The sequence below is a fragment of the Mus musculus genome, chromosome 3 (genome assembly GCF_000001635.26).
Source record: "Mus musculus strain C57BL/6J chromosome 3, GRCm38.p6 C57BL/6J".
In the NCBI taxonomy this organism is placed as follows: domain Eukaryota; kingdom Metazoa; phylum Chordata; class Mammalia; order Rodentia; family Muridae; genus Mus; species Mus musculus.
Window position 1 is genome coordinate 100990729 of NC_000069.6, and position 13548 is coordinate 101004276.

Here is a 13548-nt window from a genome sequence, read left to right on the forward strand (position 1 = left end):
TGGATAGGTTTGAGGTCCTGAGTTCAAATCCCCACTATTCACATAAGAGCAGTGTATGGTTGTACATGTCTGTACCCCAGCTCTGGGTTAGCATGAGTGCTGGGAGGGTGGGGAACACAAGACATCCTGGTGATGCACTGGCCGGTCTGTCTAGCCCAAAACAGGTGAGCTCTGGGTTCTGTAAGAGATCCTTCCTCAGAAAAAGGCAGGGTAGTGATTGAGAAAGACATCCCAGTATCCCAGTGTCTACTTCTGGCCTCTACACATACCACACAGGTGCATATATCTGCACACTCAGGTCAGTACACACACACACACACACACACACACACACACACACACACACACACACGGAAGCCAAAAGTTACAGAGTTTGGGGGGGGGGTCAGTTGCCTACAAACTGATTGTTGGACCAGTAGTGAGATATAGCTGCAAAGGCAATCAGATGTGCTTGCTGCTCATGCCATTTATGCAAGAGAGCATCCAGAATGGGCCAGGCAATACTGCTGTGGGGGTAGACATATTGAGTCACCACCCTTTTGTCTACTACAATGCCTGACAAACAAAGAATGTTTCAGAGACATACTTTCCCAAACCCTGTCTCCTTGAAGAAGGTCTGTCCTGGGTTTGATGGAAAAGAAATAACAGTTGAGGTAAAGAAGAGAAGGGGAAGGTTGGGAGAGTACTTCAAGAACAAGATGGGAAGTACCACAGTGTGATGTTCATGATTCTCCAGCCAGGTGTCCATTGAAATACAAGTTTCTTCTAGGCATACCACTACAGAGGCAGGCAGATCTCTATGAGTACTAGGTTAGCCCTGGTTTACCGTGTGAATTCCAGGCCAGTCATGGCTACAGAATAAAATTAGAAGGTCGGGGATGAATGCTGGAGAGATGGCTCATCAGTTAAAAGCATTGGCTGCTCTTCCAGAGGACGCAGGTTCCTTCCCCAGCAACCACACGGCAGGCAGCTCACAACCATCTATAACTTCAGTTCCAAGATATCATGCCATTGTCTGACCTTAGTGGACTCTGCATGCATGTGGTACACAGGCATACATGCAGACAAATTATCAATACACAAAATAAAAATTTTTTAAAAATAGAAAGGCCTCTAAAAATGTGGGGTAGGGGCATCATATTTATGTCTGAAGGACTATCTAATTTCATTCTTCTTCTCATCATTACCTGGGAGAGAAGAAGTTAATGTGTTGGTTGTTTGAGAAAACATTTGGAATGTTTCAAACGAGGCTTTAGAGGGAGTTGGATTAAGGAAGCAGCAGGTCTGTGGTGGCAGTTCTCACAGCCACGGATAATCTGCTTGCAAAGGAGCAAAGGAACTAATTATCTTTGGAGAGGACTGTGTGCCTGATAAAATAATTAAAAATAAATGGCTCTCCTTAGAAATGCAAATTACCAAGTACTGAAGAAACCCTGGTGGTCACATAGACAATAAATAGATGTGTTATCTGAGGTCCTTTATTTGATTGATTTTCAATTCTGGCTACAGCCAGGCCTGCTCAGTGGAAACAGCTCTTGAAAGCCTTAAACCATCACACCTCGCCCTTGGGATTTCTAGGGTGAGATTAGGAAACTCAGGAGTCAGACTTGACCCTCTTCTTCCCTTGAACCCACACTCCAGTACCATGAGACAGGGGCATTACTGCAGAGCCGTCTCCCAAGTTCTACCGAGGCTCTTTCCTCCGACTCAGTGCTTTCAACAAAGGCACTGGCCAAGGCCTAGCACTATGGTGGTAGGCTGGTGTGTGTGTGTGTGTGTGTGTGTGTGTGTGTGTGTGTGTGTGTGTGAAGGAGATAGGAGGCCTTGGGGGCTGAGTAGAACACTGTTGTATGGGAAGAAGGATGCTCTTCAACGATGACTTACTATCTCTTAAACCAAGCATGCCAATGCCCCTGCTCTCCTCACCCTCCCTTTCCTCTTCCTCCTCCTCCTCCTTTTCTTCTTCCTCCTTCTTTTTCCAAGAGAGGGTTTCTCGGTGTAGCCCTGCCTGGGTTTCCTGGAACTCAGTCTGTAGACCAGGCTGGCCTTGAGTGTAGAGATTCATACACTTCTATCTCCTGAGTGCTGGGATTAAAGACATGCACAGCACCGACCAGTGCCAATGCATGCTTTGAATCCCAGCCCTTGGAGGCTGGCCTTGGTGGGGGGAAGAGGGCTGTAAGGTGGAGGACGGTCCAGACTGTACAGTGTAGGGCTAGACAGTGAGATCAAGTTCAAGGCTGGCCTAGGGCTGTATCCCAAGGCCTTTCCTTGACATCATAAAAACAGAAACAAAAAGCATCCCCAATTATAAAAGCAGGAAGCCAAATGAAAACTTCCAAAAGGCTGTAACACATTACCCTTTTGTCAAAGCGCCGATATTGATTAGACAACGACTCTTACACTTTTCAGCGGGCATTTGTAAAGGGGGGTTGGAGAAAAAACATCGGATTTCTGCCTAGAAAAAATTACATAATGATTGGGGGAGTCCGATTTCAGGCAAGCCAGTCCATGCTCTCAATCCCTCCGGCTTTGCCGACACCCGGTTTTTCCTACATTTCTTATCTAGAGAAAAATGATTTCCCTTGTGACTGGGCCAAGCTGATGTTGCCAAGGGAATAGATGAGTGGGAGAGGAATGAGAGAGGAAGGAAGGCTCGACAGCTGGTGTTCCTCTCTTTCCAGATGAGGCTGGACCTCCAGGAGGTGAGGTCTGTGTGAGTGGGGACAATGACACTATCTGCTTCTGAAGGATGCAAAGAAAAAAAAATGGTTGCTACACAAAGAAACACTCGACAAGATATGGTTAACAATCTATGTCCATGGCACATCCCTTCTGGTCCCTTGGTAACTTGGCCAAGGTCTAAAACAGAATTCATTCATCCTCCACGCTCCAACCCAATCCCTCCACGCTCCTTTCTCCAGCCCAGGTGCTCCTCAGTAGTGTCCACTCTCCTCTCCAGCTTCCTTCTGAAGTGATGTCTTTCTCATGCCCACCCAGAGAGCCTTTTCTTTCTTTGCACTGAGACTCAGCTGTGACAACTTCCTGGCCTTCCGGTACAAGCAGAGGAAGGACGTGGCCAGAAGGAGCAGCATGACGAAGGGGCAGACGATGAGGAAGTGGAGCAAGGGCCCCGAGGAGCAGATCAGGGAGGAGACCGTGGGCTCTGCAACCAGAGAAACACAGAAGACAATCAATCAGTGTCCCAACGATCGGGGCCGAGCAGGCGAGTACGTCTCCCTACACATCATTATCGGCAAGTCCGTGTAGATGACAAGGTGGAATGGCACAGGCCTCTCGCCCTGCAAGTGCACTGGAAGAACAGGCCCAGGACATTCCCAACACACACCTCTTCCCCCTGCCCGGCCATTGCAGCTGTACAGCTGCCAATGACCTACTTACAACCACCAGCCAAAAAAGAAAAGCAAAACAAAAAAAAAAAGAAGAGAGAGAAAGAAAACCTTTCCTTTAATCTTCTTCCCTCAGAAAAGATATGTATAATTCAGTTCTCGTTCTCAACTGTGTGGCTGGCTCTGAATTTTTAACTGAGATATTCCCACTGCTGTTTCTGAAACTCACAGTGCACTAAGCTGTCCTCAGTAACAGCTGTGCCTATGAAGGAGGGCACTTTTGCCCCTGACCCATGACATATAGGTTATCCCGGGTCCTGACTCCTTGCCCCACTATGCTCAATTCTCACTTCCTGTATCTAAGCCACTGGGCACAGTCCCTGTCTGGTTGGATCTCACTTCTCCCAGACTTCTTGCATGGTCCCGTGCTCACCCCTCCTTGTCACACAGCCCTTTGTTTCGGCTCCTTTCTTCCCTGGACTGAGAATGGCTAAGTGTCCTGGGTTCCTGCCTTTGGTGATCTTAAACCAAACTGAATGCCGCCACAGAGTCAAAGCCACCATACAGAGAGGCACGCCAAAGCATGCGATCCTCCGATCCTCCGCAGCTGCAGGCCGATGGGAGGCACCATCAACAGACTGACATGTGGGGCATTGGGGCTCCTGGTCATTTCCCAGAGAGGCAAAGCAGAGAGGACTGCGGCCACCACAGGTCCTCGGAAATGGTACCCTGGGCTAATGGCTAAAGGCCTGGGTTACAGGCATTCAGCAGAAAGCCACATGTGTAAAGTGGTACCAACCACTCACTGCACTCTTCCAACTACATTTCTGAACTATTTGAAATCAGGGCTATTCTGAACAATCCGATGCTAACAGCAGCTGTGCTTTGCTTGGGAAACTAACGACAGGAGACCTCTCTTCTTCAAAGGTTAAGCTATACAATTTCCGAGACTATGGATTCCCAGTGATAAAACAGTTTTGATAGGTCGTTCTGACCAACCTCCAAGTGCAAAAGAAAAGACCCCTTGGGGCCTCTCTGAAGCACTTTACACGTCAAAGACTGCCTCTTCACTGGAAATCAAGAGAGAGCCCAGACATTTGCTCGTGATAGGTACTGTGAGCTCCTGGAGGCTTGGGCCTGTGTCTTACATGTCTCTGTACCTTGTAACGCACCTCCCCCGAAAGTCCTCCAGGATCCTGGAGAAGGAACCAGCTACCGAGTGTATTCCCCATGCAAGAGCCAAGGTGGCCGCCATCATGCAGTGTCGGTCCCTGGCATTAGGCTGTCAGTTCTGAATGGGTTTGGCACAGAGCTGCAGAGTTGGTGGCCTAGATATTTTTTTTCTGTTCTCAATTGTAGTTTTCATCTTGCATCTGATTTTCCTTCTTGAAAATGTAATCAATGGCAGAGAGAGAGAGAGAGATTTTGAATTTTTTTTTCCTATTGTTTGTTTTGATCTGAGGCTGAGTCTCACTATGTAGCCTGAACTAACCTCAAACACAAGATCTTCCTGCCTCAACTTCCCAAAGGCTGGGATTATGGGAGTGTGTCACCATGCCTGGTTTAATTTTTAATTTTTTTCTAACCTCTTTCTGCATTCTTCTTTCAAATGATCCAGGCGAATGATAATTAGTCCCCTGGGTCGCATGTGATATGACGCTGGCAAGCATGGTCAAATGAAGCAGGCTGCGATGTTGTGTTAGAATAGGCCAGGCCACTCAACCATGGCTACCCAAAGAAGCTTCTTTTTATAGCAGTGGTCACTGTCAGGAAATGACGGGCCCCCTACAGAAAGCCCATCTAGGAGAGTGTCAACAGTTTCCTCAGGTGTCCAGACTCCCAGAGAATGACAGACAGCCACAGTTTTTCACTTCCCCAAGCAAATTTACAAACCTCAGGGCTGGACCCCCTGGAATATCAAAAGGGCACCAGCGTTGACACATGCCTCCACCATATACTGGATAGACGTCAACTAGCCAGGCCCTTCTTCCTCACTTCCCCAGATCCTCAGAGCTGCACATCTCTTTCCTGGAATTCCCTTCTGCTCTCCACTCTGCAGCCGCTGAAACAGAGAGAGCCTGGCTGCACGCTCACCATGTGACCCCATCCCCTTCCTGAGACCTCTAAGAGGTGCCCTCCTAACTCTGCCCGTGGGCTTGAACACTCATTAGGGCTCCTGCCATGCTGCTGTCTGTCCTTGGCATTAATAACCCTTGTAATAAACTTCTTACCCAAACATGGCAATCTGCTTTAGTGTCTCTCTTGACCCCAGACCCAAAACCTTTCACAGGGAGGGGATGGAGCCATGGAGTCCCTAAGAAAACACTGGCCATGAGCGGTCCCTACACCGGAGTGAATGAGTAACCGCCTGTACTTCAGAGAGAACTTGGTTCAGCTCTTCTTCACTCCTCAACTCACTCTTATGAACATTGGAGAAGTTATTCATCTCCCCCAGCCTCTATTTCCTTATCAACTAAACAGGGATAATAACTTATGGAGCTGCGATGAGATAATATGAAATATAACATTTAATACAATACCTGGACCATTTGTTGAGTGAGTAAGCAATAGACATGAGCTAGAAATGTTCCTGGGACAAGTGAGAAACGCCCAGGCAACCTTCTCCCTAGGTTACTGATTCCCCACAGAGACCTCAGCTCTGTAGTTTGGATCTGGAATGTCCTGCAAAAGAGCCAGGTAGTAAAGATGTGGCCTTGGCTTGGCACTACTGGAAAGTTGATGGGACCTTTAAGAGGTGGAGCTCAACGGGAGGTCATAGGTCACTGGGAGCACAGCCTTAAAGGGGACAGTAGAGTTCTGGTATTCATTCATTCTTATTCTTCCTCCCTCCCTCCCTCCCCTTTTTCTCTTTGCTTCCAGGATGCCAAGAGGTGAGAAGGTTCTTGAAGTGCCACACCCTCCCCTCTTATCCATCTTGCTGCCAGACGGAAGCCATAGACCAACCAACCATGCCCTGAAAACTCCAAAACAATGAGACAAAAATATTCCTTTCTTCCTTAGAAGTTATCTCAGGTCTTCTGTCCCAGAGATGGGAAGCCAACAACCACAATGGACTTCTCATGTTCTTCCATGGCTAAATCTCACCCTCCACAGGGAAAGTCAAGTGCTTTGGAGACCCTGGCTACGGTGATTTGAGTAAGATAACCCCATCTATCTCAGGCGTTTGAACACTTGGTCCTCAGTTGTTGGTGCTGCCTGGGGAGGAGTAGGAAGTATGGCCGTGCTGGGGGAAATATGTCACTGTGGCAGGCTTTGAGAGTTTAAGGAGCCATACTGCCCTTCTAGTTCACTTTCTCTGCTTCGTGCTTGTAGTTCAGGATGTGAGCCCTCATTGTCTGTGCCAGCTGCCATACCCACTACCTGCTGCCTCTGCTCTGCCATCATGGCGTCTAACCCTCTGGAATTATAGGCCCAAACAAATTAATTCTTCTATAAGTTACCCTGGTCACGGTGTTTTATCATAGCAACAGCAAGGGAACTAATCTGCTGGCTTTCTTTCTAGTCGGGTGGGAGGGAATCAGGAGGTGAGTCTGTGGTGAGTCTCACAGATGCTGGGATGGCATATGATGATGGTGACAGGGACGGGCACACAGGATGCAGGAAGAAATGTGGCACTGGGTTATTCTGCCCCCAAGACGCTAGCCTTCAGCATGAAGGAACTGCCTTCCTGGGAGGAGACAACTCCATTTAGTGCAGTCTGCCACCAAAGGGCAGCACAGGGCCCTCTGCACAGTGCTGAGTTGGCCAAGTGTGAGCCACTGTCAGCTCTGGTGCTTCTAAATGACCTCTCAGGGGAGGGCACTGGTTGCTCCGGATCCTGCGGTGCCCATTTCCCACCATCTGCCTCTCACCCAGATTTGGAAGAGAGCTGGTGACACACGAAACCATTACAGTTTGGCATTTTGAATCAATCCGACTAAGTGCCCCAGACTCAAAGAACAAGGCCTGCAGAATGGAGCCAAAGACGTAATGAACTCACTTCGTCTTGAGCAATCGTTTAGAAGTTGCTTCCTTCTGCCCATGTCCAGGCACACCAGGAAGAGCTTTGCTTTTGGACATTTCTGAGGAAATGCTGACTTGAGAGAGAGAGAGAGAGAGAGAGAGAGAGAGAGAGAGAGAGAGAGAGAGGTGTTTTCAGCCTCTCTCTACCTCCATTCAGAACTTGGGCCATATGAGGTCACTTGAGAGATCTGGCTCCTGCCAAGAACTAAAAGTGGGGTTTGGATCTCTGCAGCAAGTGTAGGCGGCCCCTGACAGCTTCCTGTTTTAACCTAATTGAAGGAGTGCTTGTTCATTCTCTCAAGTGTTAGCTCAGTGCCTCGTGCCAGACCTTGTTGAGTATGCCGAGGAGAAGAAACAAATGGCCTCTCTAGAAACTCCAGTGTGGGAGGAATGCATGCCTCCTTTAAGAATCCATTCCTTAATAAATTCTTATCTAAATAAAAACAGAGATACAGTGGTCTGGCCTACCACTGCATCAAGACAATTTTTCAGAACACAACATTTAGGTAAGGCGTTTGTCTGGCATGCATGCACAAAAATCTGGGTCTGAACCCTCGTGTTGTCTATGTGTGCTGTGTATATATGTGTATATATGTATGCTGTGATAGGGCAGATGTGTAATCCTAGCACTGAGGAGGTAGAGGCAGAAAGATCACAAGTTCACGATTATCCTACATAGCATGTGTTCAAACAGCCTGGGAGCATGAAACCTTAACTCAGAAAAAAAACAAACAAAAAAAAAAAAAAAAAAAAAACCAGGCAACACATTTGTACTTAGGATCTGAGGTGAGACAAAAAGGCTCAGCCTTATAGCACTCACCTTAGAGAGTCACTGTAAAGAGACAGTTGGGGGTGGGGGGAGGGAGGAACTAGGTCCAGGATATGTCTGCTCTGCCTCCACTCAAGCCACGTGATCCATGGCTCTTTCGTGGAGTTCTAAAGCTAACCCCATCTGGTGTGGCCAAATAGGGGAGGTGGTGAAGTGAGGAGCCGTTATAAGCTGTCTTTGATTTGGAGTCTACCAACATGCAGAGCTGGCAGTCAGCAGGAGTCAACTGAGTCAACGCCAGCAAACATCTGTGCCTGTCTTGGGTGCCCCCTAGTGGTGATCTGTATGGTACAGGTAGCTGCAGGGTGATGACGGAGAACCACAAGGGCTCAGATGCAGACCAGGAAGGATATTAGGAGGAGATGCTGGGCCGCTGTCAGGACTGCATCTCCATCCAACCCTGCTGCCTCTTCCTCTGTGTACTGTAAACATGCCCCCGAGCCTACCGACTTGAACCTCAAGCAGGACAAATAATTAAACCTCATGTATCAATGTTCCCTGCCATTTCTTCTGGTTTTCTCTCCTGACCTTTACAGCTCTTGAGAAATTACCTTACACCTAGCCTGTCAGCTTCCTCACTCTTCAGCCTCCTCAGGCTGACTTTCATATAGCTTTTCTGCCTTTACCATGTTAGATCCAGTGAAGATGTTCCCATTCTCTCTGTCGCTGTCTCTCTGTCTGTCTCTGTCTCTGTCTCTGTCTCTGTCTCTGTCTCTCTCTCTCTCTCTCTCTCTCTCTCTCTCTCTCTCTCTTTCTCCCTCTCTCTTTCTCTCTCTCTCTCTCTCTCTCTCTCTCTCTCTCTGTGTGTGCCTCTGCCTTGTCCTCTTGAGTCAGGGTCTCTCCTGTAGCTCATGTTACTTTTTGCCTAGGCTGGCAACCAGCAAACCCCAGAGAGCTTTCCTACTTTGTCACCAATAGAATCACACGTGCATATGAGGTCATGCCTGGCTTGTTGCAGGGGTCCTAGGACCTGAACTCTAGTTACCATGGTTACACAGCTGTTTTTTTTTTTAAGCCCTGAGGCATCTCCCATTCTTATCTTAAGCAGCCTATTGTACTTTTCCCTCTCTTGAGTTTCTCTCACCTCCTGATACCCACTGATACCTGATACCCACTGATGCCTGGCACTTTACCTCGGGGGTCCTCCCCTGAGCATCATTACTGGCCATACATTGATATCTCCTAGTGTACAAGTTAGGTGTGGGTCACCCTTGGAATTCCCACTATTTCCCAGATAAACGCTTCTTAGAAACTCTTTTTGAGTTGCGGTCCAGCTCAACTTGCACATATCAGAAAAATCTCCCGCTCTAAGCCTGGGTTTGGTTTTGCTTGGTAAACGGTCTCGTGATCCACCCAAGCCCCAATACTGATTTGCCTCTTCTGCTCACTCACTGACCACAGATGTCTAGCTAGCTAGCAACCTCCAAACACTTGACTGTTCACTCGTCCCTCCTTCTCACTAGCACCGCCCGAGCTCAGGCCTCCATCTCCCCTCATCTTGGCTACAGTTTCATGTAGCTCACCCTGCTCTGTCAGCCTCCCTTCACCTCAGCTTCACTGCTCCACTCAATGGGAACCTTCTAAATGTGACTCTGAGGGTGTCGCCGCTGCACCTGAACCTATGCAGTAGCACCCATAACTGCCATGATAAAGCACCTCTCCCTCACTTTAGACACCAAGCACATCTTAGCTCTGTGCTATTCCCACACCCGTTCTCCCATCGCTTAGTCTTGTGCATTGAGATCCAGGCATTCTCTACCACTGAGGGTCCCTTGCTCTGGCATGGAGTTTTAGATCTTTTTGCCATCTTGTATACCATTCCTTAGAATAGTTTTCCTTCTTCCCATTCATCCATATTATAGGGGACCTTCCCAGATAGCATCCATCCTTGACCCTTCACTCCAGTTCAGTTGCTCTCTCTGCATCCCGGGACTATTTCTCTGATGATGCTCAGCACAGCAGGTTCGACTCTTCCCACTCTGTGGGAACGACCTCTGCCATAGGTACTTTTGTGTGCTCAGATCTCATACGATTACTTATTGAGCAAACTAAAACAGTCTGCCACATAGATGGGTATAAGCATATTACGTAGGTATGTGTGATGGTTAGAGTCCTTAGCTTGACTGAATCTGGTATCACCTAGGAAACAGGCAATTCTGTGGAGGGTTATCTTGATCATGTTAACTGAGGTGTGAAGGCTTGCCCACTGTGGGTGGCATCATTCCTTAGACTCAGATTCTAAAGAAGGAGAAAGTGAGCCCAGCATAAGCACCCATTGCTGGTTCCTCCAAAATGCAGACACAATGGAACTCACCCTCCTCAAGTTCCTGCCACCCCGACTTTCTTTCCATCCGGAACTGTATCTTTTTTCTTTTGGTTTTTCCAGACAGTGTTTTACTGTGTAGCCCTGGCTGTACTGGAACATTTATCGAAAACTTAAAATATGCCAGTGTCTGTACTAGGTTTTTAAAAAATGTATTTGTATTATGATCCTCTTTTTATGAGAAAGCCAAACCCCATATGTGGAAACACAGTCTGATGACATAGCTAATACATGGTAGGACTGTAAGCTGAGTTTAGGCTTATGGTCTCCAATCCTTAAGGACTTTTTGTTGCTCCAGCCTGTTTCCCTAACCACCAGCCAGGAGCAGTGAGGTGGTCCAGGCCAGTGTCTCAGTCACAGGGCTGCCTTGGGAACACATGGTGTTAGTTGCAGTGAAATCCCTGCTGGTCGTGGCCCAGGCTTGTGAGCATTTTCAGAGGAGACACAAGTGACGTCATTGTTTTACTGTCTCCCTCCAGAGTTCCTCCTTTGCACCTGCTCCACACGTTCTCACATATATAGACCGTGCAGCATCTCACCTGTCTCATAGGGGACATGCTTGCTAGTCACGGAGTCTGTCCTTCCTATGGTTGTTACCTATTCTACTATAAAAACTGCTGACTCCATAGGGCCCATGAATTCCAGAGGAAAACATTTGTAGGGTGTACCCAGATGTGTGGAACAGCATCTATAACTGTTGTAATGGAAAGCTGATAAGAAAAATTCTACCTGGACACATAAAAAAATTACTGAAGGATGAAGGATGATGGAGCCCTGAAGATTAGACAGGGAAGAGGATGGTAGAGCCCTAGGGAACACTTCAGGTGGACCCTAACTGGATGTAGTGAGGCTCTCTGCCTGTGAGAAATTGACATATGGACCCTTCTCCTTCCAGGAACTGTTACTAAAGCCAGCTGGTCTCCTAGGAATGTCAATTTTATGATAAATCCATTTATCTTTCCTGTGGTAGAGTACTAAGACTTTGCCTTAATTTCTCTAGTCTTCCTTTTCCAACAGAAGGTCAGCCTGTAATTTGCCTTTCACCTACTTGAGTCTCACTGGAATAAGAAAGAAGTAGCTAAGATAATTATCTGGCAGATCCTATAGCCAGCCCCAATTTATTGGTCTTGCTAGAAGATGTGTCTTATTAGCACATGCCTCATAGATGCTTATCACATGTCTCATTCGACACTAGGCTGAGGCAGTGGCTGAGGATGACTTCCCTACACAAAGAACTGTCACTCTTTGGTCAAAGGCCTTTGAGTGGTGGTTCTCTTTGTTGGAGTCCAGGAGGCAACTAACTCTCTATGACATTGTCCTCTCTTTGAAGTCTTCCAGGACACAATGATACAATGGAAAGAGGATACTAAATGACCATTGCTACCATTTGGGTCTTAAATGACCATCTGATGCCCTAGAAGTCCATGTGTTAAGGGCCTGCTCTTCAGTTTGGTTCTATTAGGAGGTGGTGGTGCCTAGTGGGAGATGGTTCTAGTAGGAGATCTTTGTGTTATTAAAGGCGCATCATTGAAGGGGACAGTGAGACACCAGCCCTTCCTCTTCCTTTCTCTCTGACTTCCTAGTCACGGGGTGAGTGGTTTTGCTCAGCTACATACTCCTGCCATGGTATGCTGCTGCAGACTCAGTCACAGGGCCAAATGATCATGGACCAGAGTCTCTAAAGCTTTGAACCACAGCAATTGTTCTGCCTCTGCACGTTGGGTAGAGATCCCAGCAATGGTTCTTTGAGGAAGAGTGTTTGGGTTCTTTTCTTCCCTTGACCAAGGAAGTATTTGGGTGTAACTGACTCTGGTTCAGTTGAGTCAAAGTGCAGAACTATCACCACAACAACCATCTTATTCTGCCTCATTTTCTTTTCCACTAAAAAACAGCATCCGAGGATTAGAGCATCAGCCAAGAGGTAAGGATGCTGGCTGCACATGCTGTTTGGGTATCAGAGGCATACATGATGCGGATGGCTCTTTGCTTGGGCAGGGAAGGTCAGACAGGTCAGATGTACCTATTAGTCAGGTATCTGTGCCCAAACCTCACGCAGACCTTGCTGGTTAAAATGAGTTAGTATGGAGAAGGCAGTCAAGTTATCTTTGAGGAATTTGAAATCTTATCATTAGCCAAAAGAAAGGAGGAAAGAAGGCTAGCAGGAGTTGCAGAGGGGAAGAGATATGCCACGGCCCCTGAGCCAGTGGCTGAGTGACCCCCAAGTTACCTGAGCGCAGCACCCTGAGCACCATTCGTTGCGACTCGCCTGAGGCTTGGTTGATCCACTTGCCTGGGTGGCCATGTTGCTGCCACTCAGTCACCCTGCACCAATATATCCCAGCATCCTCCATTTCCACCCGATGCAGCTTCAGGACGAAGTCTGTGGGAGAGGATCGGTAGCAGTGCTGGAGCCTCCTGCTCCCCTCTCTGCCATACTGCAGCAAGCCGTCATACTGCAGGTGCACCAGCATTTGACTCCCTGCGGGGGCAGTGATGGTGGCAGTGGCATTGGCAACTGCGGCAGCAGTAGCCGTGGCAGTTCCTCTGCCCCGGTACCATGTCACAGAGTATAGGGAAGCTGTGCTGCCTGAGCCATCTAGGCTGCAGCTGAAGCCCGCCTCTCCATACTCGGTAGCGTTTCCTGTCCAATTCACTTTGGAGACATGGACCTGGCTTCCTAGGAGGCAAAGTGGTGGACAGTTAGAGAAGAGCAAGACTTTTGGCCCGGCCACCTCTGAGCCCTATCATTTCCACTGGGAGATCTCATCTGGGATTTTCCAGACATGAGAACCTTCATCATGAATGTTTTCCTTCAATGCTTCTCCTTTTTGTCACACTTGCCAGGACATTCTCTGCTGCAAACCAAGCTAACCACTTCCCTCCTTTAGCCTCTTGCCTGATGGAGCCTCCTGCTAAAATAGACTTCAGCCAGGCTCACAGCTTTTGCCCGACTTTGAACTTCCTCTTTGATTTGCCACAGGTGCTGCTCAGCTCCCAACTTTCCATATTCCACCAAGCTAAGT

At 48.0% G+C, this 13548-nt stretch overlaps 1 protein-coding gene across 1 annotated transcript in view; it reads right to left on the bottom strand.

The window, feature by feature from the left end:
* Positions 1–1460: 1460 nt before the first annotated feature.
* Cd101 (CD101 antigen) overlaps positions 1461–13548 on the bottom strand; it is a 37365-nt gene continuing 25277 nt past the window's right edge. Inside the window, exons 8-9 of the mRNA NM_001167906.2 lie at positions 12753–13202; positions 1461–3166 (exon numbers count right to left, since the gene is read on the bottom strand). Of these exons, the coding sequence (NP_001161378.1) occupies positions 2937–3166; positions 12753–13202 (680 nt within the window). The 3' untranslated portion in view covers positions 1461–2936. The remainder of the gene's footprint in view (positions 3167–12752; positions 13203–13548) is intronic.